Source organism: Idiotropiscis lumnitzeri, chromosome 19 (assembly GCF_059441095.1).
Source record: "Idiotropiscis lumnitzeri isolate Australia: NSW breed Sydney's pygmy pipehorse chromosome 19, RoL_Ilum_1.0, whole genome shotgun sequence".
In the NCBI taxonomy this organism is placed as follows: domain Eukaryota; kingdom Metazoa; phylum Chordata; class Actinopteri; order Syngnathiformes; family Syngnathidae; genus Idiotropiscis; species Idiotropiscis lumnitzeri.
This window is the reverse complement of record NC_142409.1, coordinates 5,707,224-5,733,263: the sequence shown is the minus strand read 5'-3', so window position 1 is coordinate 5,733,263 and position 26,040 is coordinate 5,707,224. Positions and strand designations below refer to the sequence as shown.

The window sequence follows — 26,040 nt, the reverse complement described above, 5'->3', positions numbered from 1 at the left end:
AAATAAAACACAAGCACGTGTGTGAAGATCTTCTCCATATACAGCAAACACAATTGATGGCAAGCCTGGAGATAAAAAGACTACTGTTGTCCGAAAAGTCACAAAGTGAGAACATATAACATCGTAACCATCAACTGACGATAACCCATAATGAAAAAGATGCATAGGAACATGACAAGATGCTGAGATACAGAGAAAGTTTGAAATGGGAAAAAAAGCAGCGTGAGATGGATTCAAGGCAGAACAATGGAAAGGGAAGGATGTAGTAGTGTGGGCGTTTAGCGCACACTTGTGCTCCGTGCAATCAGTCAGAGTTATGAGTGGCCTAAAGTTGCCACCTAAAAGGTCTGGGGCTCCCCATGCTTGCAGCAAACTCATTAAAATTGCACCTATTCTTCACAATAATAACACTCTACGGGCCTGCTCACTTTGTTTTTGCTGAAACATTCACAACAACTTCCACGGTTTAATTTTGCAGTGAAACTCCAGAAAAGAGTGGAAATCCAATGTTAAAACTCATAAACTGCTGATACATGTCCTTTTGGGGAAAAGTAGACCGAGACGGACTCAGGAGAGCATAGACCTCTAAAATGTTTGTCAGATTTCTTTGTGGAGCGCGATAATTTGCTCTGAAATGAATTGAAGCGACGCTTACTGTTTGCTGGGTGACCGGTAATGAACATTCCAGATTCTGATTCAAAATTGCTCTGGTTTTACTGTTCATTCATCTACCATACATGACATTAATTAGCAGGAATATCAAAATTTAACATCCACCTGAAAAAAATATACGGCATTCATATTTTGCCCTCCAAGAACCCTCATAATAATGATGATGTTAAAATACAGTTGCATAGTAGGCCCAAGTGTTTGTCCAAAATAAGATTGAGGGTTTTATTTTTCCCTAAATACTTTTTTATATTAGGACACAGTGTTAAAAAAATTGGAATGAATAAAACAAAATAAACTCGTCATGCACAGTTTGAACATTTACTTCAGTGATCCTGTCCCGCATCGATACTTTGATGATCACTAATCTAAACTTCACTTATCCACTCGTCACTGCTAACGGCATGTATCCATACTGATGTGACCTTCCTCTATCGATTCAACTGCTGTATTTCTAACACGTCTTAACCTTCCTTCTTTCCCATTGTCTCCTCCTCACGATCCTCATCTACCCGCCTCCCTTTTTGTTTGATCTTCTATCCAATCTTTCTTCCTCTCTTAATTTATCTTGGCCTCTTTGGATCTTGTCCTTTTTGCCCATCCCCGTCCCCGTCCATTCCCGCCACCCTATCCTCAGGTGTTAAAAGGTTTCCCAGAGTGTCTCCAGGCGGACATCTGTCTGCATCTCAACCGGACTTTGCTGCAGAACTGTAAGGCTTTTAAAGGCTCCACCAAGGGCTGCCTCAGGGCCTTGGCCATGAAGTTTAAGACCACCCACGCACCGCCGGGTGACACGCTAGTCCACGCCGGGGATGTCCTCACTGCAATCTACTTTATATCCAGAGGATCCATAGAGATACTAAGAGGAGATGTTGTTGTTGCCATATTAGGTAAGTTGTCGCTTTACTTTTAAAATTTTTTTTCTTTGTAGCGTTTAATTCTTTTTGTTATTGTTATGTAGATATGCATATAATACTTAATTATAATTCTTAGTAACAATTTTAAATGCATTAGTTATAGGCGCCCTCTGCTGGTTATGCGATGAAAATTTAATGTCAGAATTAAAGTACGTCGGCTGTCATTGGGCGAGAGACATGGTCACCCTGAACTGGTCGCCAGCCAATCGCAGGGCTCAAATATAATATTCTAAATGAAAATCACAACTGGGTTTCTGATCATTAAATGTGAATAAATGTGATTTATTTTTTATTTTTTTATAGTCCAGTGTATAAATTCACGCACGATCATAGGTTGTGTGAAGAGAAAATACAATGCAGCATTTATTTATTTAGTTTTTATTTCATTTATATTTATTCACAAAATTTGCCAATAAGATAAGGAATTTTATTCATTTTCCAAATAGTTTTAATATGCTTTTCAACTAGACGATATACACTATAACTCTAAATATATTGTTTTATTTTCATTATATATTTTTATTTTTATATAGTGTCGGCTGAATTTACTTTTCTGTTTTGTTTTTCTTCTCTAAATATACGGTACTCTGATTTTTATTTTTATTTTTACATAATACTACAACTGTCCTATACAGTGCAGTAGTCACCCAACGCATTAGCATACCTGCAATATAATAACTTACAAACAAACAATACTGATCATGTCTTGATACTGTCTCTTTAATGTTAATATAACTCCTGTAAATGCGTAAATTTATTTGTATTGTTGTGAGTGTGTTGTGTAGAACATATCAGTTACCAGATTGAATATGTTGCTCTTTTCTGTTCGACCTGATGCCCTCTGGCAGGCGCTACAGGTGCATCAAATCAAGGACTAATAGACTGAGAAACAGTTTCTTTCCAAGAGCCATCTCTATTCTAAACTCTCACACACACACACGACCACCCTTACCTTGCAGAACAGCAACGTGATGTGTTTTTATATTTCCTATCCAGTATTATTTTCCATTGCACGAGCTATTCTCTTATTTATCTAATTTATATATTTATCTGAATTATTGTTGTATTGCACTGGAGAGGGGAGCTCTCTAATCTCGTTGCACACTTGAGTACAATGACAATAAAGGGATTTCTGATTTCTGAAATTCTCTCTTTAAATCTTTGCTTGTTTTCAGGAAAGAACGACATCTTTGGCGAACCTATCAATCTGTATGCTCGACCGGGTAAATCCAACGCAGATGTGAGGGCTCTAACTTACTGCGACCTTCACAAAATCTTCAGGGAAGACGTTCTAGAGGTGCTGGACATGTATCCTGAATTTGCAGAACACTTCTGGAACAACCTGGAAATCACCTTCAACCTTCGTGATGTGAGTTTTGGACTGTAATTAAAAAGAAAAAACAAAACGGCAATTGTATTGTTCATATTTCATGCTATATTATTCAGACCAACATGATCCCAGGCTCTCCTAGCAGTGATGAGTCGAAATGTGGCGGTTTCAACAAATTACGCAGACGGAAATTATCATTCAGGCGGCGCACAGAGAAGGGTAACACATCCTCAATATATCTTATTGAGTACTTACTTGTTGTAGTAAATGACAAAAAATTGCATAAAATCCTCATCATTTTTGTTTTTTTTTTATTTTCATTTCTCTGGCCAGATGACGCAGATGTTGGTGAAATTAAAAAGTCCCACAAGTCTGTAAATAGAAGGAGAGAGAGAGAAGCAGCCCACAATCAAAAGCGGCAAGAGGCAGCAAAGAGGCAGTATCGCAACTCTGTGTCTTCGCATTCCAGTGGGGATGAGGTACAAAATGTTTTTTTTTTTTTTTTTATATCACTGTACTAAATTGCTCATAAAGGTGAAGTCCACCCCTAAAAACGCCTTACGCCTTAACTAGTCTAAATGATATTCTGATTAATATTGCATTCGTGGAAAACGAGCTAAGCAGCAAAATCCGCCCATTTCAGCCCTCTCTGGGGCGGCCATTTTGTCCATGCTGTCAATTGACATCACAGTTGCTCAGGTAACAACCAGTAATCCCCGCTAACCATTTTTTTTTAAAGCCCAGCCATGATTGGTCGGTAACTGAGCAACTGTGATGTCATTATCAGTTTACAGAATGGCCACTCCCTGACATGACTAAAAACAGGTGGATTTTACGGCCTAAATCAAATTCCACAAACGCAACGTTAATCAGATTGCCATGTTTTGACTGGTGGGGCTGCATAGAACATATTCTTGGACAGAACCTTTTTGGGTTGACCTCCCCTTTAAAAGCAACGTGATTATGTCTTGATCTGAAAGGGAGAAGAGTCAGTTGTAACCAGCCTTGCTCCGTCATCCGCAATGTTGGAGAACCATCATGTGCAGGTGACGCACAAAACCTTCACTGAGATTACCGATGGGGATGGAGAAGTCAAGACAGGCAACACCTGCAATGCATTGTCAGGTAAAAAAAAAAAAAAAAAAAAGTCAGATTTGAGAAATCATTTTAAAGTATTTGCTATCATTCAGAATTCTCCTCTTTTTTTTTTTTCAGGCGCCCTCTCAGGTGTGTCCAACATTTTCAGTTTCTGGGGCGAAAATCGAGGTGGGGGTCAGTACCAGGAGGTTCCCAGCTGTAGCCTGGCCTCCCCCCCACCCCTCAGCACACCTTTGCACAGCTTGAGCCGACAGCAACGCAACCAGCTGGACACACGCCTAGACCTGTTGCAAAAACAACTTAACAGGTACTAACATACTCTATTTGACGATTTTTGGAGTTGTTTTAAGAGTCTTGCAATTACGATATTGTCGCAATTAAGTGCCATGAGTCCTCATTATTAACGCGCTTGTCCACAACAAAAACAAAAATCCAATTCTTACCGTCACGAACAGAGGTTTCTCAAACAACAGACGTCTTTAGTTCCTTTGGAATGTAATGGCGGAAGGGGATCCATGTTGGACCTGGAGTGACGTCACATGGTCACGTGACCAAGTGGAAATGCTTTTTCAGTACAACCTTTTGATAAGACTGAAAATTGCATTGAGTCAAAGTGAATACTGTAAGAGTGAACGGCAAACCGCAATTTCCACTTGATCATTAAATATTGTGTGCAGATTGGAGAGTCGTATGTCAGCTGATATTGGAACGATCATGCAGCTGCTGCAGAGACAGATGGCCCTGGTCCCTCCCGCCTATAGTGCTGTATCATCACCGCCTCAGGTAGAAACGTAATAATGTACACTTTATTCACAAAGCCTCACTTGGGGTTAAGTTTGTATCACGTGACTGGCACAGAGCAGGACGACGACCCCCCAAACACGATAGAGACTGAAAATGTTGAGCTGAAATTGGTCAACTCCCAGCTGTATTAACAACAACTCACTCACAGGCCTCCCCATGCGCTGATCCAAGCACTGGAGAGAAACTGGTCCCGCCTGTTCCCCAACTGGAGACAAACACCCTGGCCTCCTTATCACAGGTGAAATATATTTCCGACACTGCTGTTATTTATATTGAACTGACATTCTGCATTTTGTTTCAATGTACTGTACATGAGATGAGGATAATGTATGATGAACATTGGCATATTTGCGGTGGAGCATTCTAATTTATTTTTCCGGGGGGGGGGGGGTTGTTGAAATAATCATAAAAAGCTTCAAGCTATTCCATTCAGTTTACTGTCAGACTAAACATAAAACACGACAAGACTTTGCACTTTAGTCCTGTAGCCGAATGCTAATGCTTAATGTGAAATGCCATAGACAGGCTAACAAATTGTATTCAGTTTAAAAATATATATATATATGATTCACCACAGACTGAGCAGCATTATTAGCAAGTAAACAGACAATACTCACAGACATCTATTATTTATATTCTGCAAAAAAAAAATGCAGATTTTTATATTATTTTATTATTACACTGCAGATTACTGTACTTTGAGTCATTTAAAGTGGTTGTGTGAAGCTCACTTTTATTCATCTGCACAACTGTAATATACTGCCACCCAGTGGCCAAGTTGCACACTAGAACGTGTCGCACTGAATTACTCATAATGCACTAACTGGTTTCTTCATTCCAATTTACTTTTGTCATATGTGCTCTAAATGCTATTTTACTTATTAAATTGCACATCACAAAATGGTTTGATGTTTGCTGGACATAATTAATGCCATTTCCATTCATTTCCATGGGGAAAGATGACTTGAGATGCAAATGTTTCAAGATCACGGGACCAATTAGTCATGTGTCAGGGCACGACTATAACGTTCTGCAAGGATGGATTCAGTTTAACTGACGCTTGTTTCTCTTTCCCCCAGATCTTGGACTCTCAGGACTTTGAGGAGTTCCCAGCCACATCTCATGAATCTCGAGAACTCCAGGACTCCCCTTTGATACACACCAGCCAGAATCAGCACGCCTCCTCTGGACTGGACATCTTAGGACAACATTTGGCGCTTGAAATTGGATTGGAAACTGGAGGTGCAACTATTTCTGATCCAGCAGTAGACTTGGATCTGGGCAATGGTGCGGGATCAAATTCACCTTCTGGGATGAGCTCGAGCCTAAGAAGAACAGGGTTGCAATTTAGTTCACAGTTATGTATCGATATTGGGGGTGAGCAAACAGCTGGAACGGGGCTATTGTCCCAGGATTCTGAAACCCAAAGGAGGTTGTCTCTCCAAGAGTCGCATACACCTCAGGACTCACGGACACCACAGAGACACAGCTCGGACCCAGGGGGGAGCTAAGGAAGAAGCGAAAGCGTACAGAGAATGGGAAGGTTCTACGATGAGAAGGGATGAGGACGATGTATCCGACTGGCCCTGTTTAAAACTTTGGAACCGAAACCCTCTTGTGACCTTAAATGCAAGGATGCACCATTCATTAAAACCGCTCTCAGCCGAGACGGTAAAATGAGGTTGATCCTTCTCTCTTACGAGTTTCTTCCCATTCCGCATGAACATCCAGAGCTCTTCAACGGTACAACCTTGAATCAAAACCACTCCCAAAAGAGCAAAGAGGTGCTCTGTGCTCTGACAACCCAAACGGAGTTCGACGGTGACGTCACTTGACTCAAAACACGACTGCAATCCTACAGGAGTATCCCTTTACTGCTGAATCCAGTCTTGGATGACTTATCGGGGACATGTAAAGACAAAACAACAGCAGACCGAATAATAATAAAACAAGTAGCCATCACGTCTTGCACTGAAACAATTACTCTATTCTTATGTGTCAGTGGCGCTTCCAAAAAAAAAACAACTCACAAACCGGTTGGTCAAAATGTAGTGTTAGCTGGCCTAACAGGAAACCTGCTGTCCCATTGTGTCAACAGTTCCTCGCCCCTTCCGATGTCCCGCGCCTTGAGGTGGAGAAAATACTCCGCGCTAATTCCCAAGAGCACACTTGACTGGCTGGCTGGTTTGCACCTCAGGGGCGGGAACTGGAGAGTTAAAAAGCCATGAATTTTCTTGATGAACATATCAGCTGCCCGACCAGAACACATTTTCACATGGGTGACGAAGTGTCATGGAAATTGGCAAACACGAAACATGTACACAAAGGTGAAATCCCAGTTTTCCAACTTGGTAAGCTTTGCGTTGTCACCGAGGAGTTGACGTCCGCAGTGGGTTTTAGTTTATCATTGTTGAATTTGCTACCTCAGATTTCACTGGTCCATTGTTATTTTTTTTGTTTTTTTTTTTTTGTTTTTCACCCACCCCCCCAGAATGCTTCGAAATTGTACATAGCAGTCATGAGCTACTAATATATTCAAGTTGGACAGTTTACGACCAGACGAATGCGCCATTATTTTATGTACAGTATAATATGCAAACACTGGCAAGAAGAAATGTGTGAGTGGGCTTTGTGTATTGTGACTTTTTTGCGTGTTTTCATTTTTTGTTGTCAGTACGTCAGCTTCCCCACTGTAGATGGACACTGCTCTCATGTTTGTTTGTTTTTAAGGCAAATCCGTTTTTTTGTTTTTTTTTTTAAATTAGGAAGTCGTTACAGGCAAAATGTTTTTGCTATGTGGATCTAAGCAGCACATGTAAAATCCCTTTAATATGAAGTTTCAAAATAGTTACACGGTCATCTGCGTATGCACAAGACTTTTTAATCCTTCAGCATCATGTTTCTGAACCTTCTAGTACCACTTGGTGCATTAATATGCCAGATGTCCACGTTGTATTCTTATGACGATGCTCGGGGACACAGGGTGACCGTAACGCCGCTTTCTTAAATGAAGTCAAAGAAGAAATGTCATGCATGTACAAATGTGCTCGTATGTAGATGATGATTTATCGTTATAGTTGCAAAGAGCAAACTTTACAGGCTATCCCAAAAGTCACAAAACACACTTTTTTTTTTTATTATTATTATTTTCATTTCACGTATCATTTGGTCAGATGTGAGGCCATCAGCATTCAACAGCTTAGGCTTTGCAGTTTTTATAGAAGCCTATCATTCCCTTGCTCATGACTCACCAAATGACATTGGAGCAGCTTTTCAAAATTGCCAGCAAGAATATTTTTATTTCCGTGACTGCAGAAGCATTATAGTCGTCACATTACTCCCAGGCGTTGTACAATTAATCTAGTTCAAGTTGTTGAAAGGCTTCGGGCGCAAGCTTAACGCGCTCCGAAATTCTAAAACGAGCTTTTATTCATGCTAAAATTCAATGCAGCCTTCTGACAAGACTTTCCTCGACTCGAGTTCTGAGGTTTGTCAGGACAAATTCCTTTTTCTGAAATAATACTGTGATTGAGGGAACGTTACGCTCATAAAAACTGCAGCACCAAATCTGCCAAATGCTGATGGCCTCCGCGCTTGCTCCAATGATACCTGAAACGAAAATGCAAAAAGGAACTTTAAAGTGACTTTTGGGACACCCTGTATGTAATTTGAACTCATCATTGATTTAATTCTGACCTACTAGTTCACTGCACCATCGTCGTATTGTGCAAGTTTAGAGCTTACTAAATACTCATTACTAAATGATACCTCGTCAGATTTTAGATATCTCAGTGCAACAATATTTATATTCACAATGTAACACCTGACTCGGGGGGGAAAAAAAAAAAAAAAAAAAAAAAACACTGGGCAATGGGCTTCTTTGCATTATACTGCATTGTAGGATAGCAATGGAAACATCACAGCAGACCCACTGGTGAATAATTCGTTGAATAGCTACGGGTTAGATAATGGAAAAAAAAACAAACTAAAATGCGTTTAAAAAGTAGGTGTGTAGTGGAACCTTTCACGTTTAATACTAATCACGTAAAAGGAAAATGCTTGAAATTAAGACAATCTGGGAGATGTCCAATTCCAGAAAGAATGTGAGCTTCAACTGATTTTTCCCTCAAGAACACTGAAAACAAACAACACAGAATCCAATAGTCATAAAAGGTCTCATTTATTAGCATCAATTCACCACAATAAAAAAAAAAAAAAATCTAAAGATTTATAACCCTTCCTCCTTCCCACTTTTCCAATTGTCTTCCCTGAAATTGTAACAGGAAGCTGAGTGCAATAGTCCTTTAAAGTGATTTGTAGCAGCCGCAACACTTCCATTCATGTTTTAGCACTTTATATTTTAATCAGTGCAAATGTCTAATCGAGACTCAGGAATGTGTCCTTTGGTTCATTTTTTTTTTGTCTAATAAACAATTTAAGACAACAGAGTCAACATTTGCAGAGTCACAACCTTAAACTTTAATTCTGATGTACTTCCCCTTTAAGGCGGCATTTCAAAGATTGTATCTTGCTGCTTGCTGGTCGAAGCAAATTTATTTTATTTTATTTTTTTGTGTGTGTGTGTCTGTCTTATTATTATTATTATGATTATTATTATTATTATTATTTGTGCCGGTGAATTATTTAATGATTTGTAAATGTCTAATCGTGTTTCTTCCAGATGTTCACGTTTTGTTTTTGTTCAGTGTGGTCATGTTATTGACACTCAGGCAAGTCCAAATTTTTAGAAGACAGTAAGTGATTGATGAGCAATGTTGTTATTTTAATCCAGCGGTTGATTACTATATTTTTAAATTATATTTAACAAATAACTTTATTCCCAGTTTCGTCTTCGTTTGTGTCAGTAACTGGAATATGTGGCCGTAACGCTTTGTAAAGGTACACTTTAGTATCGAGCCAAAGCACTTTTTCCTCCAAACCGGTGACGAGAATGAACCAATTTTAATAATAATAACTTGTCCATATTATTCCTTTCAAGGTTAACAATTTTCCGGCAAAATTTGCGTCATTTCTCCATAATGAGCGGATGTGAAGATAATAAAGGAGTAATAAGGCTTTACTGGGAAAAAAAAAAAAAACATACACTATGAAAATTAAGTTGGGAAGCTGGAAGATTTTTTTTTTTAATTATCCAAGGGAAAAAATGGTTAATATATCGCAAAAAAAGTTGAAATAATAATAAGCATAAACAAGAGAGGATTCTAAGCGAGACGCTGCTTCTCACACAGGATTGTGGACTAATTTTGATCTTCACTACGATTTTATTCTAACGTTGCAACTTTATTTGTAAATCTTTTTGTCCACAAGAAAACAAAAGACAAATAGTTCTGTAAACTCATATTTGTTTGTTGAAAACGCGGGAAAGGCGATTTTCACATTAGCAAAACTTCAAATATTTTGTTAATTTGCCTAGCTTTAAATTTAATCTGTTTGTCTGTGAAATTTTAAGTTTGCACAATTTTTCTTTTTAATCTAGCGACAGCCACCCCTTCCAGTCCTTTCTGCTGCTTTTCATTTTCTTGTGTGCGATCAACCTACAACCCATTCAAAAGAAGCACAGACATGTTTTATTATTTCAATTTATTCCTGTGTACAGTACGTGTTGCGTGTCAGCGAGGCCTCTAACTAAAGACGACTGACTCCGTCTGTCCAACGAGAAGCCAGTCCATACTGTACACTTTTTTTTTCTTTTTAAATTTGCCTCTCCTTGCCATCTCATGTACTGTAGCGAGTGTTTTTGTTTTGTTCTCTTGTTTGTTTGAGTACAATAAGTCACCTAGTGGCCTGAACTGTAACCTTACATTCATAACTATGACCTCAAAAGTAGAATGTGGTTGTATCTTATTTGACCTTGTACGTGTCGGTAGAAAGAAGCATAATTAATATTCAATACTAGCGAATACATTATGTAATGCATACTGCATCTTAAACCACTATGGGGACACTTTTGGAAAAAAAAGACGGTTAATTTGCACCAGAATGGGAAGTAGTAGTGCATGAAATGGAGAGGTGTGTTGAAATGAGAGACGTTTAAGAGTCTTTAAATATAAATAGAAAATAAAACACATCCACAAAAAAAAAAAGCATAAAGTTGAATTAGCACCTGCGCTCTTACAAGACACTCTCGCTTGCTAGCTCGTCCATACGTTTGAGCGTTTTTCAGCTCTACTCAACTTTCTATGAGTTCCAACAGACTTGTATTTGTAGATATTTTGAGCACTTGAGGTTTACACAATACTGGATCTATTCGCGTCACTCTTCGTCTGTACATACCAACTTGTACTTCTTGTAAAGGTATCAAAACTTTGGCACTCGTATAGCCAGCACTATGCAGAAAACTGAAACATTTCTTTGGCATGCTTTGAAATGCAGAATACTATAGAGGATATTGTGAATAAAGTTTGCTCTAATTTCTTATGAGAAAACGTGCCCTATTGAGAAAAGAAACGTGGCTGAAGCAGAAGACGACCAAGCTAAAGACTTTTACTATTGTGCACATTTTTACTTGCATGCCGCACTGAAAATCTTGCAGAAATGAGAGGATTTGATGTGCAAAAACAGCTGACTGCTGCTGTATGCTTGCAAAACTGTATGTAGAGTGGATCGCGGAAATCTTCCAAATTATGGGAGAGTCATGTTTATATATTCAGTACAGTACACTTACGTAACACTCCCAGGTTATGGGAGAAAGGGAAATGTAGTGATCTAGAAGATACAATGTTATTACACATTTGTATCTTTGGTTGCATACTGCTGTAATGGAGTGATGCACGTGTGTCAGTCCTGGACAGAACTGTCTCCCAAGTTTAAGGAGCACTTGATTTAGGAAGCCTGCTAATAGGAAGCTAAATCAAGTGCACCTTATTTATTCCAAGCCCTGCTTTAACCCCGCTGAGGGTCAAAGGTTGCAACTCTTGGAATGTCTCTTGTTAACACATCTGAGTGCAGTTTTCAACATATGCTGTATGCCGTGTTTTCCCATGTAATTTCATTGAAACTTTATTCAGACATTTGGCTTGGAAATTAATGGTGTGAGATGTTCCGAAAAAAAAAAAATAATAATGCTTTATAATCAATATCTAATAGCAGTCCCTGTATTGAATTAAATTATCAAGTCATTTATATGTATAAATGCAAAGTTCATTCTTCCTTTTTCATATCATATTGACTTGAGGGGGAAATGGCGCAGCTCCAGGTTCTGATTGTGTGATAGCATTATCAATGGTTGAAGTTTATAAAATTTCAAAATATTTATTTCAATAAACATCTTTGAAAACAAAATCACACGTGTGGAGTCATTTTTCTGACTTGTTAATAATACCCAAACTGACTGAAACTTTTTCATGAAACAAATGAAAAAGAATAACATGTTGCAGCTTTATTTACTATTTTAGTGCAAACTGAGAGATGATTTTGAAAGCAGAACGATGTGACGTAAAAACTTGTGTACGTCTTCTTTCTGACTCATACATCATGTGTGGTTTCTGTAATTTCATGTTGCGTGAATTTACTGTATGCATGCAATTATGTACAGTAGACCAATTTTGGAGGATTTTTTCCCAAAACCTTGTGTGTACGTATTGCTTCCTTTTACTTTTATTTCTTGATTTATTTGGACCAAAATTAGAACCGCTCTCAACAAGGGGTTGCAAGATATGAACAAGAGAGGATGATATTACAGTTCTGAACTAATGCAAACTAAAAATTACATTTTGAAATGCATGCCCGTTGGAACATGCTTTCATCAAACACCTGCTGTCTTATAAAGTACAACAATTACATGGTCCTACTTTGCATTGGCATATGACTGCATTTCATTCTACAGAAAGTTTTCTAATACTGTAATTTGCTGCTCTCGGACAGCCAAAAGAGGTAACTCAAAATTTTTATAAAGCACACAGTATTTTAACTTGGTGTAACAATATGCCTATCGTTGTGGTGATAGTTTGCCTTGGCCAAATTATATTTGTTTTTGTTTGTTTACTTGTAATTGATATGTTGTTAGGTGATCGTGGTACTTTTACGAGGTGGGTAGGTCTCCTGAAAGCTCTGGCATCAAACGCACGGTTTGCTTCTGCCTGAAACACAAATAGAAGCGCTTCCTCATGCAGAGCTGACAGCACGGTGACGTCATTGACTGATTACCAAATAAGAGTTAATGAGGTCACACGTCAAGATACCTTTTGCCAACAACTAGTCCTTGCCATTTCGGTCACAAGGTGTCACTATAATTCAACATGTCATATGAGACATTGGAGCCTCCTCTTCTGTTAATCCCCTTCACTCACTTTATTTATTTATATCTAGGAAGAAAATAGCACTATGCATTCAAAATGGGATTTCGCTTTCACTCTTCAGTCGCAGCGACATTTCTTGGTGAGCGTGTGGCGCTTCAGGGTGTCTTCCAGTCCGGAGGGCCTTGCCCGTTTGCCAGTATCCTAGCGATTGGTTCAGCCCGACCGTAAAAGGAGTTGAACTTTTCCATTGAAAGCACCATGTGTCTGTCAAAAGTCCATTTGTTGACGACAACGAAACTGCACAGCATTTGGAAGCCGCGATTGGTCCATCGACCTGTCATGCGCACAAAACCGTTAATGTGATTGGCCAAAGGACAAGTCAATCATATTTCAACGCTTTGATTGGCTCCGCTGCTCCGCATGGGTGAGCAGGTTCGACTGAGGCCAGGGTTGTGCTTTCTCCAGTGGGCGGACTGTAGCGGTGACAGCGACGCTCGGAGTCTCCCGACAAACTGCCAAAAAGCAGACAACAAACGGTGAGTCAAGCTGAAAATGGACTTTTGTGCTGTGTCTGTGTTATGAAGAAATGTGCAGGGTTCGCAGTAAGCGAAAAGTTTGTCGGTGAATTGCTCGAGTCAGTCGCAGTGACACGACGGTGATTTTGGATGAGTGAGCTCACATTACGGTGTGTGCAGGATAATGGTGCGTTCAGGTGCTGGTCGGAAACACGTATTTTCTGTTTCAGTGCGCAGTTGGAATGTCCGCGCCCTTTCTGATAATTAGAAGCTGCACACGTTTATATTCTTGTCTGTCTCTACTCCCCGTCAACACAAGGTGAACACTTCGCATGCGTTGCATAGCTGGCAAGTGAATATATAGTAAATCCGATGTTGAGCAGCGAGCTTCCTAGCAAGTTACGCAAGCCAGTTTGAGTGTCACGCTGTCTCTGGTGGATCATTCATTTTGCAGGCAGCGTCTCCGAGAAGAGTCTGGCGAAATAGTTGGGTTGTGTTTGTAAAGTGTGAATGAGCCTTCACACGTGTTTTCTGCACCCACCGAAAATGTATTAATATTGCATGAATATTTCGCCAATTTGCGTCCGTCTACTCCTTCTAAGCAATCCCCAGGTACAACTTCAACATACTACTAGCGTTTGACATTATGAAAATAAAAATAATCTTTTTATTGAGATTAAAATCAAATCACGTTCTTATTTTAAAGTATGAAATGACCTTGTAAATATCATGTGAAGTTAATGCCGCTTGCATTTGCATCCTGCAGCATCCACACTGTTGATGCCGATGCCGAGCATCTTTGCACACCTTAAAATAAAAGTAGGTTTTTAAAATTGCTAAAAAAAAAAAATTTAATTGTTGAGAAGACCTTAATCAATTATATGGGGGAATGAACCAAAGGTTTTTGCCTGGATTTAAAAAGCCTTTACGTTCGGGCTGACTTTACTTATGTTGGCAATTTATTGCCTTTTCGTGCAGCATAACAGCTAAATGCGGCTTCACCATGTTTTCTTTGAACTCCGTGCTCCATTTATTGACCCAAGTCAAATATTAAACATTTTAAAGCACGTTCAGAGATGGCACAATCGCATAACGAAAGCAATATGGTGCATTCAGGTTACTTTCACAACGTACGGAAATTGTAAATGCGCCAAGCCATTATGCGCAATAATCATTTTTCATTGATAACGTTTTAAAGATGGTGAGAATCCAAAGTGGAAATCGCAATTCAATTTTAATTTCAGTTAGTTCTATGCCGTCTTTTAGCTGCCACATATAGTTTTTCTAAAATCTGAGGAGCTGCTAACAATACTTTTCCCACAAACTCTTTATAAATGGTAATAGAACTTTTGTTACTCATGGGAGTTGGTTCATCTGGATTACTTTATGTAGTAACTCATCTGATCACCTTTTCATAAGTGTATTTTGCTGATTCACGCTAATCAGGTGATTGATTCAATTTTAGAAGAAAAAAAAAACCCTGAGAGGATTGTCTGTCTCCTTTACTCCTTTCCTCCCTTCCTCCCTCCCTCCCCCCATCTAGATTACTCGCCAATCCTCCACTGTCAGTGTCAGATTACCGGGTTGGGAATCAGAGGTGGGACTGATCTGAAATCCTGAACTTCTTATGAACCTGATCCAATCGCCATAAAATAGTGTGCTCAGTTATGCTTCGCTCGCAGACCCCAATTTGATGTGTTTTGTCCAAGGCTCAGAAAATCTTATAAAAATAAATTTTAACTTTCCCATTCAAATGAACATAGAGTGTATATATATGAAACACAGTTTTAGCTTTTTATCCCTGAATTCCAATTATATTATGAAAAAATATAATAACTGCACTAAAACAGAAATATTTATTCACATGATTTCAGTAATTTTTGTTGTTATTGTTTTGGTGGTGATTTGAGTCTTGGAAATGTCAGTTTATCAAAATTGATTCGACTGCTCTTTTTTATTACGATAATTTTTTTTCTCCCTCTGGACATCTGGGTGACCAATAATGCCCCATAAAGTGGCATTAAGACTATCGTTTTTAACCTCTCTGCCATGACTTTCCCAAGCCGTTACTTTAGGGGGTGAAACTAACAATAATTTTAATAATTGATTAATCTGTCCATTATTTGTTTCGATGGATCATAACCACTATGGATTAAGTACACTTTCTCTTATTTTGTCTCTGATTTGAAAGTGGGGAAGTTAGAGAGTCTTCTAATCGTTTCCTCCAAGTGATATTATATGATCGTCTGCCATTTTGCAACAGTGAGAGTGTGAGAGCAGACCCCAAGGAATAATTTTAAAAGCATCTTTTATAAGTTTGAATGGGTTTTAAAGCATGTGGGAGGGAGAAAACTACAAACCTTATTTTTATGGTCTTTGTGTATCGCAGATTTTCTCGAGTGGGTCTGGAACTATCACCTGCTATAAACAAGGGTTAACTGGATTCCCAAACGACTGTTAATAGTGTGTTTATGTACTTTACTGCTTTCACAGCCAACGATAAACACCAAGCTTAGCTGAGGTGTCGTTTCATTAGTGAGCAAAGAAGTGCACACTCACTGCAGAAAGATCGTCTTTCTGAGAAGCAAACACAGGGAGTGCACTGTCTTCGTCAAAGACTCAATCGGAAGACGATGTAGGACATGACACACTATTTGACAAATTTTTGGACTTTCGTCGTGGTGGTCGCGAAGTGTCCCAGATGCCAAACGACCAATCGTTGAGTATGTCACGCACAAATCTTGCAACGCCTGCATAACAAGTGCATATATAAGAAAAATAATATTTGTTGTGTGTACACCAACACATTTTATGACTTGTTTTGTTTTCTTCATAATCATATGCAATGTATTTAAAGTGTGTTTTAATAAATTTAAATATGTCTGAAGCATTTGAGAGCGCTAAAACTATCCATGATTTATTAACTCTACGGATGGGGTGGAATTGTGTATATTGGTGTAAAAAAAAAAAAAAAAATACGATTATTTTGCCACCATAATCGTAAAATAAAATCTTCATCCTATTTCAACTCTCAACGCCTGCCAACTTAAAGTCACCTGAGGTATGCGTCCAGGGAGCTTGCGCAATCGTGGAGTGCTTGCGTTATATCATATGTGCCAGTTTTTCATCTTTTGAAGTTTTGGGGGAAAAAAAAAAACTCCAAAAGCCATATTAAATGAATCAAGTGTGTCATTTGAACAATGTGTACAGTACATCCAGCCTCAGAGGAATTTTAGCCGTCGGGAGTGTGGTCACGGAGAGCACATTTTTCAAGTGATGAATGTGCTTATTTTATTCTATTATGACTACTTGTAGTCACAAACGTGTTCTAATTGGACGGCTCGCTAGTATTTCCTTTGTTGGTCACCTTGAATATTCTGTGTCTCCTTGGCAACAGAAGATGCGTCACAGTTTGTGGACTCATAAATGGTCAGTTTAGTACACAAAGAAGACGCTTACTACATTTATATCTTATCACAAAATGTAAAGGGACACATGCAGGTAATCAAAAATACATTTAGTATGTTTTACCAAGTCATCTCCCAGATTTTGGAAAACGAATTTGTACTGGTCTCAGCTTTAGCGGGATTTAATTTAAGGCCTTGCAGAAAACAGAAAATGAATCCATCATTACTTTGCTTGTGGTTGCTGCCAAACAAGGCGCCTGTTGCTTGTGGATAAGACCGAGACAAGAAATGTATTATTATCCTTGCATGCTGTAAAATCTCGTTTAAGCCTTGCTGTTGATGCTTGTCTAAACAATCCAAGTTTTTTTTGTGTGTTTGTTTTTTTAAATGTAGGTGAGTGACTTAAGGATTTCCAGTCTGTTTATTGAATTTGGATTGGGTTACTAATGGGTATATCCGACATTATTCATAATTAATGTGTTTTTATCAATACACAAACCGTTGTAATGGCTTTGTTGATGCCCAAGTTAGTGCACTAACCGACCTGTGAAGATATTTCTGAATAACTTATTTTGTTGCGTGTAATGTAGTGCTTTCAAACACTGCAGGGAGTTTGCATATCAAAGTAGACAATTTGACATAAAACTCTTTCCAGAATCTTGGAATGTTTTAAAGTAGGCTGAATAATTTCAAACTGAATTTGTCTTTTGGGTGTAAACTAATTTTTAATTAGAATGTTTACTGTTGAGATCATTTCTGCTTTAGCAAGACTGTTTTCGTGGAAACAAAGCTTTAATTTCCCCCCCAAAAAATGTTAATTATCTGATAATTAAGTGTTTGAATACATACAACCCCATTCAAGTCAATTTCCCATTGAAGGAAAAAAGTATTTGTTTCCCCACCATGCTAATGAAATATATAATCGTTCGTCGAAAATAGGATTTGCGGTTTTACAGAGCATTATCTCAAACGCCGTCCAAAACACAGATGTGTCTGACAATTTTGCAGTGCGTGTGTTTTATATTTGTGAACACCCCAGCGTGTGTTTGCTGAGGACGAATGTTTGAACTCTGAGATTGCGTGACTGAATGAAATGATGGAGGGCTAGATGGCGAAGAGGAGTGGTATGGTGCAGGGTGAACTGCTCCCTGTAATCCTCTGTCACAACAGCAGCAGCTGGAATTGAGTGTCAGCAAACGGCCTTGGCCGCTGTCATCTGCCCTGCTGGGAACTAAAGAGGTGGGGTCAACTTGGCAATCAGGGGCATGGAAAGGTTGCAAGAGGGACAAATTTAAGCGCCTCAATGGAGCATTGTCTTAACATATTTTGACCAAATTTTAAGAAATATCTTTGTATATACATTACGTTCTCTTCTGTGGCGTTTGGTGCAGGTGAGGAAAGGAAGAGGCATCAGTTGAGATCAGAGTGATTATCAACTCGATCTGGAGTGTATACAGTCACATGAAAGTGAATGTCAGAATTCATATATTGCACTAATTGTATTATCCCTTTCCAAGTAGCAGGTTTGCGGGACTCACATTGAAACCCTCATTGTAAAAATGAGAAGGGTTGAGGAAAAATTAACAATGTGTGTCAGAAATGTGCAGACTCGTGCAACTGCCATCATGGAGTCAACATTTTTGAATAGGCTATGACGCTTCAATGCACCACAAAGTCGCCCGAACGCACCGCAAAGTCACCCGAATGCACCACAAAAGCACAATTATATTTGATAGTTGTTTCTAAATCCAAAAAAAACATCATCTTTTTTCCTCTCAGGTAGAAAGGAGAAAATGAAGTTATTGAACCTTGTTTATAGATTAAGGCTGCTTATATGCAATGTTGTTTTCTGCATCATTAAATGGTGAGCATCAAAAGTCAAAGCTAATAGGGATGGATATATGTCTTGTTTTTTTTTGCCAGCTCGGTTCTTTATCAAGTATGTTCAAACTAATTTCTCAATATGTTCGAGCAATATTTCAGTACGTTTAAACGACATAGCCCAGTCAAAATTCCTCACTCCACAGTCCCACTCTTCCGTAGAAAACCAAATTTGTTGAATCATCTGTAAACCGACATTGAGCTGCAAATTGAATGCGTGATGATTTTTCATATTTGACCTGACTGCATAATAATGTGCATACAATCAATTGGTCTCTAATGGATTTTGTTCATCTATAGCGAACCTATTGCTGAGCGCCCATACATACCGTTCCTGGCTAAACTGGATGAATGTCCTTAAATGGTTTACGTATGAAAATAATGTGAAAAAACTAAATAAGCGCCCAGGTATTTTCATGTTTCCGCTTTTTGTTTCGGAATGAATCTGACCTCTATGCGTTTGTGCCGCTGTGCATACCAGCGCAATGTGTGAAGCCCCGGCCAGGCAACAATAGGGCATGGTTCCCAAAGAGATACTGTGTGTAAATGTGTTGTGCTGAAACCATTGTGGTCATACAGCGAATTCATTCATCACTGCGTGTCCCTTTCGGAGGGGAGGGGAGGAGACAAGTGTACCTATCAGTATGCTCGCACATGGCCTCTAATAGCATCGAGTTTCAAATGAGACACATTTTTGGGGTTTGTTCTCTGTAATTCACACATGAAACAATAGATTTCTCTCCCATTACCAGGTTGCTTCACTTTATTCATTCATGAATTAGTCGGCCAATTTTGGTCAACGTGCTTTGTATTTAATTCCCCAGTTTTTTTGTTTAGTTTGGCGCAAAGTCCTCCCGATTTTAAAGTGAAGTGTAAACAACGCCACAATTTGATCACATCTCCAAGTAGCGAGTTGTGTCAGTTCCGTTGTGTGTACTGTGACTCGTGCGTCATTGCTTATATCTGATTGAAAACACAACACGTTAATTTGTTTCCATTATCATGTATCTCATTTTAAAACACATGGCACTATTTGAGCGATTTGTCATGTTTTCCATTAGATCTCTTAAAGATGGACGCACTTTTGAATTATGTATCTGCATAATATGGAATATTTTGAATTATGGATGCCGAATGTACAGAGCATCGTTTAGAATGGCCATGCTGATACATTATGTATGTTAGTGGTCAATTATTTTACTTTTATTTTCACGTTTGGAGGGGAAAAAACAACTTTCTGCACGTCTATTTCGAGGATTCACATTAAATAATTCTGATCATAATTTTTTTATGTTGCCTTATGGTTGGTATAACTATTGCATGGAAGTCACATGCTGTTACATAATAAGTACACAATGTAATAACTGCGTGAACTCCTCCGCGTGTCATTCAACTATCTCACTCCGTGTCAAGTCATTCTAATTTATTAGATTTGCATCTGGAAGAGAAGAATGATGTCTGGGCGGAAATGAATGCCACGCTGCGTGTCATTTTGTGTGTATGTGTCCGGTTCTGATCACTCATCTGGCCCAAATTTTGTTGAAACAATTCAAAAGAAATGCAACTGCAATCTTAAATGTCTTGCTTTTTTTCCCCCACATACAGACAGTTTAAGTAATGTGTGGTCGGAAATTGTTACCTTTGTTCAATTCTTCCAAATGAACCTGGTTCTGCTTTCCCTCACATTGTACTAATTACATTTACAGAAGCCGCTGACTTTTGATTGAACTTTTAGTGTAGTTATCCTTAAGAGATTAAGCCATTAATTTTGGATTCTGTGCTTTTCGGAAGCTTTAACATTACACACTTTATCCCCTGTTGCATAACAAGCTTGCAAAGGTGCATGCGTGTGTTCGGTCTTTTCTGACCTCCTCTATTCCATTCAATTCAATCGTGAGTTTCAAACTCATGAAATGTAGCCCCACCGGTGTCTCTATTAATTTGTGTCAGTCAATTTTGGGCAATGTTCACCAGTGCATCATCAAACAGCAAATTTTGTTTCAATAATATGCGAAATATTAAAATTATGGACGTTATTGTGCAAGAGCCAGGTATAGTGACGCCTGAACAGGGAGAAAAGAAATTGCAGACCAGCACTTGCTGTGCTGTGTCTTTTGAGACTAATTACACCACCGCCAAGTCAGCCTTCCCCCCCCTTGGGGCACTGCACCACGCCCAGCATTGGATAACCCGCCAGAGGCCTATGGGCGCTGTCTTTCTTTGTCTCCTTCATTGACGTTTTTTTTTTTTTTCCCCTCCATGACTGAAGTAGGTTTCATCACTTGTTGCAGAGCCTGATGCCTGGCATGCCACCCGTTTTCTTCTGAAACATCTCTTCTTTGAGTTGCTCACTTTGTAGTTTTTGAAGTTTATGATTGTCAGCTTGGTTTTGCATGTGAAATGAGAGAAGTGTGTGTCACTGAGAACTTTTGTTTGTTTTTGTGTTTACTTTTAGGTGTGTCAGATTTCGGGATACTAGTATGTAGTATTATTGAAACATTAGCATTAAAGTGTGTGTATTGCTAAATACACACTTTGCGCTTATGCATATTTTTTCACACGTTTCAGGTTATTTCTCTTTTTTTTTTCAACTATTTAAGTCGGTAACTACATCCACGAGTACTCTCGCTGGATGCTGATTTGTATGAACATCATTTTTTTTCAACTCAACACCGCATCATCAGCCACTAGTGACATCAGTTTAAAGTCTAACAAGATAGCTTTCATCCAGGCATGTATTTGCAAACCGGCATCCTATTTTTAAAATACATCATACCGCTCAAGATCGGAAATCTCTCGCAAAATGCACCGCATGATTTTGCAAGCAGTTCGACAATAGTAGTCACTTGATCCCCAAAACATTTCTGGGATTCCTACCTTACAATTTGTGTGCGCGCGCGTGCATGGTTGTGTGTTGACAAAGCTGTGATTGTGAGCTACACGGTGACTGGCCTACATGGAATGTTAGCGATAGCATCTTCACTCAGATTAGTGTGATGGCAGCTGGACACACGGACACTTTACACGTAAACGTATGCACTCTGAAAAGCAAGTAAAATCTTATCAAGGTTTTATGTATTTATTTCTGACATTTATTGATATCTCTGTGTGAACGAAATCTGATTTCACCTTGGCTTTGCAAATCGTTACCTTTTACAGTTCGTTGGGATTTTTCTAAGTAGGTCTTAATGGGATGACAGTTGGAGGTTCCCCGGTCGGCCTTCATGGAGTTGTGATTTACATGGTGTGAGCAGGTATCACATGACAAGTCTCCTATTTCCTCCCTGCCCCCATTTGCTTTCACGTGGAACTGGATGCACATTTGTCAAGGTTTACATGCAATTATTGACCTCCTTTCTGTGACAGAAGTACCCGATATTATTTGAAGCTATTTCCATCTTTATTTATTACTTAATAGATTTTTACTTGCATTTTTAGTTCACTTCTGCCCTGTATGTTCCCAAGCCCGCCCCTAATAAGTAACTGATCCTTTCATGCAACTACGCCAAATCAATTGCAACATCAGTCCCGGATACGCACTCCTCGGTTACAAGTTAGCGCTCCCGAACCAGAGATTCCATTGAGAGGTTAAGCAGATCGAACAAGAAGTGAAGCGTGAGGAGGGACTGATGTCTGGAGAAATTCTTGTCATTTCATCCTTGGTGCGCATTTCGGGCGATCGAGTAGCTAAGAGGGTTTCAAGTGACAGACCTGAGATTGACCCCAAGTGTTGGTTTTCAGGACTTCCTACCTTTAATATGCTACTTAGTTATCACAAACTCTCATATAGAAAACAAGCTTGAAAAAAAATGAATCCATCCGTCAGGGACATCCTAAACCGTGTACCAGTGACGTCACTAGTATACCCCAGTGGGCTATGCTAGCTCTCATAATTATAGGCTAACATTGCGGTAATGCAGAAATATTAAAAACAGACTGCCCTGTGTTTACTTTTGCAGACATAAGCCTCAACTGTTAACAGAGGAGTGCTCCAGAACTGAAAGAAACAGTAACTGAAGATGAAGACTCGACATTGAAATGGAAGTTAGTTTTGGTTGCGCTAGCCTTTAGTTTTATAGCTCACGATAGCTGATTGCATCTTGCACCCTCTTGTCAACTTTTGTTTTTGTTTCAATCATCAAACAATAATTGAGCGAGGTCATCAAAAAAAGGATATCCTTCTGTGTTGTTACTCAAGCAGAGTTTATGCTTAGCATTCATAAACATTAGCAACAGCGTCAGCAGCTAATCTGACAGAGTGAGATTTTATTGCTCCCGCTAACCTGTACAGTAAATCTTCGTGTTAACCTTTTTGTATCCAAATAGAGAAGTGAGTGATACCACATGGTTTGAGATTTTTACTGAACATAATTCAGCGTGTTAAGGACCAATGCGAGAAGGCGGGTTCAAGTCATCCTGGGAATTTGCCCACTTTTGATACTGTAGCAAAGGCGCAACTGAGGTGGAACACTGTCAGCCATAACCAAAGTGTGAAATTAACACCAGAGACTTTCTGTCCACAACACTTTGTGTAGTCAGCAAACGTAGCTGTCACACCATACATCGAATTATTCATTGCACGGAGTCACAACGACAAGGTGTCTCTCTTCAGTGTGCTCCGTCTGATAGAGATATGCAAACAAATCCTTAGCATTTTGAATTAACTCATTCACTGCCATTGACGGCTAAAGACGTCCAAGATCCCCCCCCTTTTTTTTTTAACTCGGCTGGTAGTGAATGAGTTAAAGGTGGAAATTCTTCAACAATCAAGAGTCCCGTTTCCTTGATTTGGATTTTCCAGATAACTATAACCAGGACGACTGATAATCTACACAGCCATACCGTGTCATGTTTTAGTTTTAGTGTTAGATTTAGTTTTCCGTGCAGCTGCTCTTGTTTTTGCATCACATGATGCAGTTGACGTTGTTTTTTTTCCACAATTCATTGATAAAAGGAAGTGAAAAGATAAGACATTTGATGTGTGCTGTTTGATAACATTCATATGAAAACAATTTGTTTTAATGTGATAAAATCATTTGTTTTCAATCATGTCCATTCATGTCTGCTCTAAGACATCTAATTTTCACTTTTAAGAATGTCAGACAGACGCCCTGATTAGGGAGCTGTCAGTTTATTCAAATCTTTATCTTTTAATTTATGTGTAGTTGTTTTGGTGAGTTTCTGTTTACATACAATAGTGATGTGTTGAAGCAGATTAAAAAGCAGCTTAACCTTCACCTTTGCTTTTTTTGGCAGCCGGCAAACACTCTCTCTCCCATGAACTCAAACGAGCCAAACCACACACGCACGCACGCACGCACGCACGACTGCACATGAGTAATCCACAAACACATGCGCGGACAAATATTTGAAGCAGACAACACAATGGAAAGTGCCTTTTTCATTGATTTCCTTCCTTTTGCTGAATCCAGATTATTTCCGAGTGGCCACACCAAAGCTGTGAGCAGGATGTGGCAACCAACTTGCGGCTGTTTAGAAAAAAAAAAAAAACAACATAATTTGTGAAAAATAAATACAGCAGGAACGGTTTATAGTGGAGCATATATCAAACTGTTGTTTGATGAAATCACATGACCCCTCTACGTCTCCTTCTGTGGACCCTAAACAGACTTTGATACAAATGTCAGATGATGCCGTGTTAAAAATGGTAACTAGGGCACTTTCTGACTAGTATGGTCTTTGTGGTGGAGGCAGTTTGCAGCAGTCTTCCTGCGACACACCCTGATGCAGTCGGGGAAGCTGGAGGGGGATGGGGGCTGTCGAGTTACTTAGCTCATTCACTGATATTCAGACATGTAATGCTTCATTTCCCCCATCCAAATCATATGCTTTTTAATATCTTGGTGTATTACTGTTTCACAAAAGCAAGCCTTGTTTTCATATTTAGCCATAGCCTTGTTTCATATTTTCTCAGGAAGTCATGGCTATGCCGTTGGTTTCTGGGTTTGGCTGAGCCACTGAATGCCAAAAGGAATTTAAAGCATCTAATGGTAAAATAAACATGTAGTAAGCGAGTAATCCAGCAGATGGGGCTGCTGGGTAGTATTTGAGGGTTAGCTGATTTGTTTTTGACAGCTTATTGGGTGAAAAACATGCATCCGATATAAGATTCATAATTTTATCGGGTGTGGGATGATACATTGTGAGGATTCTAACCGTAGTTCCAGTGCAGACAGTTTTATTTTAAAGCTCTACTCGTAATGCTGCAAAGATGGTTTGGATTTTGACAGCAGATGTGTTCCCTTGCATTGCCCTGGAGCAACAACTTGACCCACACCCTGCTTTGAATGACAATGAGTGTCCTATTTCAGCAAGGTAGGTTGTGTGAGGTTAACTTCGCAGGTGGAGAGAGATGTCAGGAAGACAGGGAGGATCGCGACAAGATAAAGACAGACAGTAGCTGAGCAGCAAAGCGAGGCGGTCAGCTGGCTCCGTTGATAAGCTGCCATGATATTTGGAAGTGACTCAGTAAATTTTATCAATCTAATCTAATCTAGTCTATCACCAACGCGTTTTTCCGGCTAATTGAACATTGCTAGTTGAACAAAATGAGTCTGCTCTAGCTTACTAGAGTTTGTTGAGAAATATGAGTATGTCAACATGACCAGTCTAGCAACTGTGAGTCCACCAAATGCAGATCTACTGACATGATAGGTTTGGTACACCGAGAAAAAAAAATTGTGTTAAATTGACTCAATTTTATTATGTGAAGTGAATCAAATAATTAGGATCTATATATTTTTTTAAGTAAACTATTCATATAATTATATCTGGACTTGGGTGATTTTATTTCGTGCAAATTCAACACATCCACTTTTTCCAGGGTAGCCTGTGTTCTTGAGTTATTTTTGATTAATAATGTAGACTGGCAATATCATTTTGTTATTCAAATAGCAATTTTTGAAATATTTTACGTAGGCTGGCATCATAACCAGCATTCTTTTTAGAAAGGCAGATGTTTTATTTATTTATTTATTTTTACCACCTTGTTTCTTGCCCAAAGTCAACAAGGAAAGGCTCCCCGTTACCTATGTGAGGCCCCTGGCAGAAAAAAACAGCCTTCTGTGTATTCTTGTTTGCTTGCAAAGATCGCATTTCTGTGTAACGCATTCCTAAACATTAGGGCTGCGAAACTCTCAG

The 26,040-nt window shown here is 39.1% G+C and overlaps 2 protein-coding genes across 10 annotated transcripts in view; both read left to right on the top strand.

The window, feature by feature from the left end:
* kcnh2b (potassium voltage-gated channel, subfamily H (eag-related), member 2b) overlaps positions 1 to 12,120 on the top strand; it is a 133,733-nt gene extending 121,613 nt beyond the window's left edge. For all 5 annotated transcript variants that reach the window (XM_088282445.1, XM_088282446.1, XM_088282443.1 and 2 more), the window contains 9 exons: positions 1,307 to 1,559; positions 2,762 to 2,955; positions 3,033 to 3,135; positions 3,250 to 3,395; positions 3,897 to 4,041; positions 4,132 to 4,321; positions 4,692 to 4,797; positions 4,967 to 5,056; positions 5,898 to 12,120. In XM_088282445.1, the coding sequence (XP_088138571.1) occupies positions 1,307 to 1,559; positions 2,762 to 2,955; positions 3,033 to 3,135; positions 3,250 to 3,395; positions 3,897 to 4,041; positions 4,132 to 4,321; positions 4,692 to 4,797; positions 4,967 to 5,056; positions 5,898 to 6,329 (1,659 nt within the window). In that variant the 3' untranslated portion in view covers positions 6,330 to 12,120. The remainder of the gene's footprint in view (positions 1 to 1,306; positions 1,560 to 2,761; positions 2,956 to 3,032; positions 3,136 to 3,249; positions 3,396 to 3,896; positions 4,042 to 4,131; positions 4,322 to 4,691; positions 4,798 to 4,966; positions 5,057 to 5,897) is intronic.
* Positions 12,121 to 13,483: 1,363 nt separating this feature from the next.
* The window catches only part of LOC148318250 (uncharacterized), a 49,229-nt gene continuing 36,672 nt past the window's right edge, over positions 13,484 to 26,040 (top strand). For all 5 annotated transcript variants that reach the window (XM_088282617.1, XM_088282615.1, XM_088282613.1 and 2 more), the window contains exon 1: positions 13,484 to 13,612. The gene's annotated coding sequence lies outside the window, so the exon portion shown is untranslated. The remainder of the gene's footprint in view (positions 13,613 to 26,040) is intronic.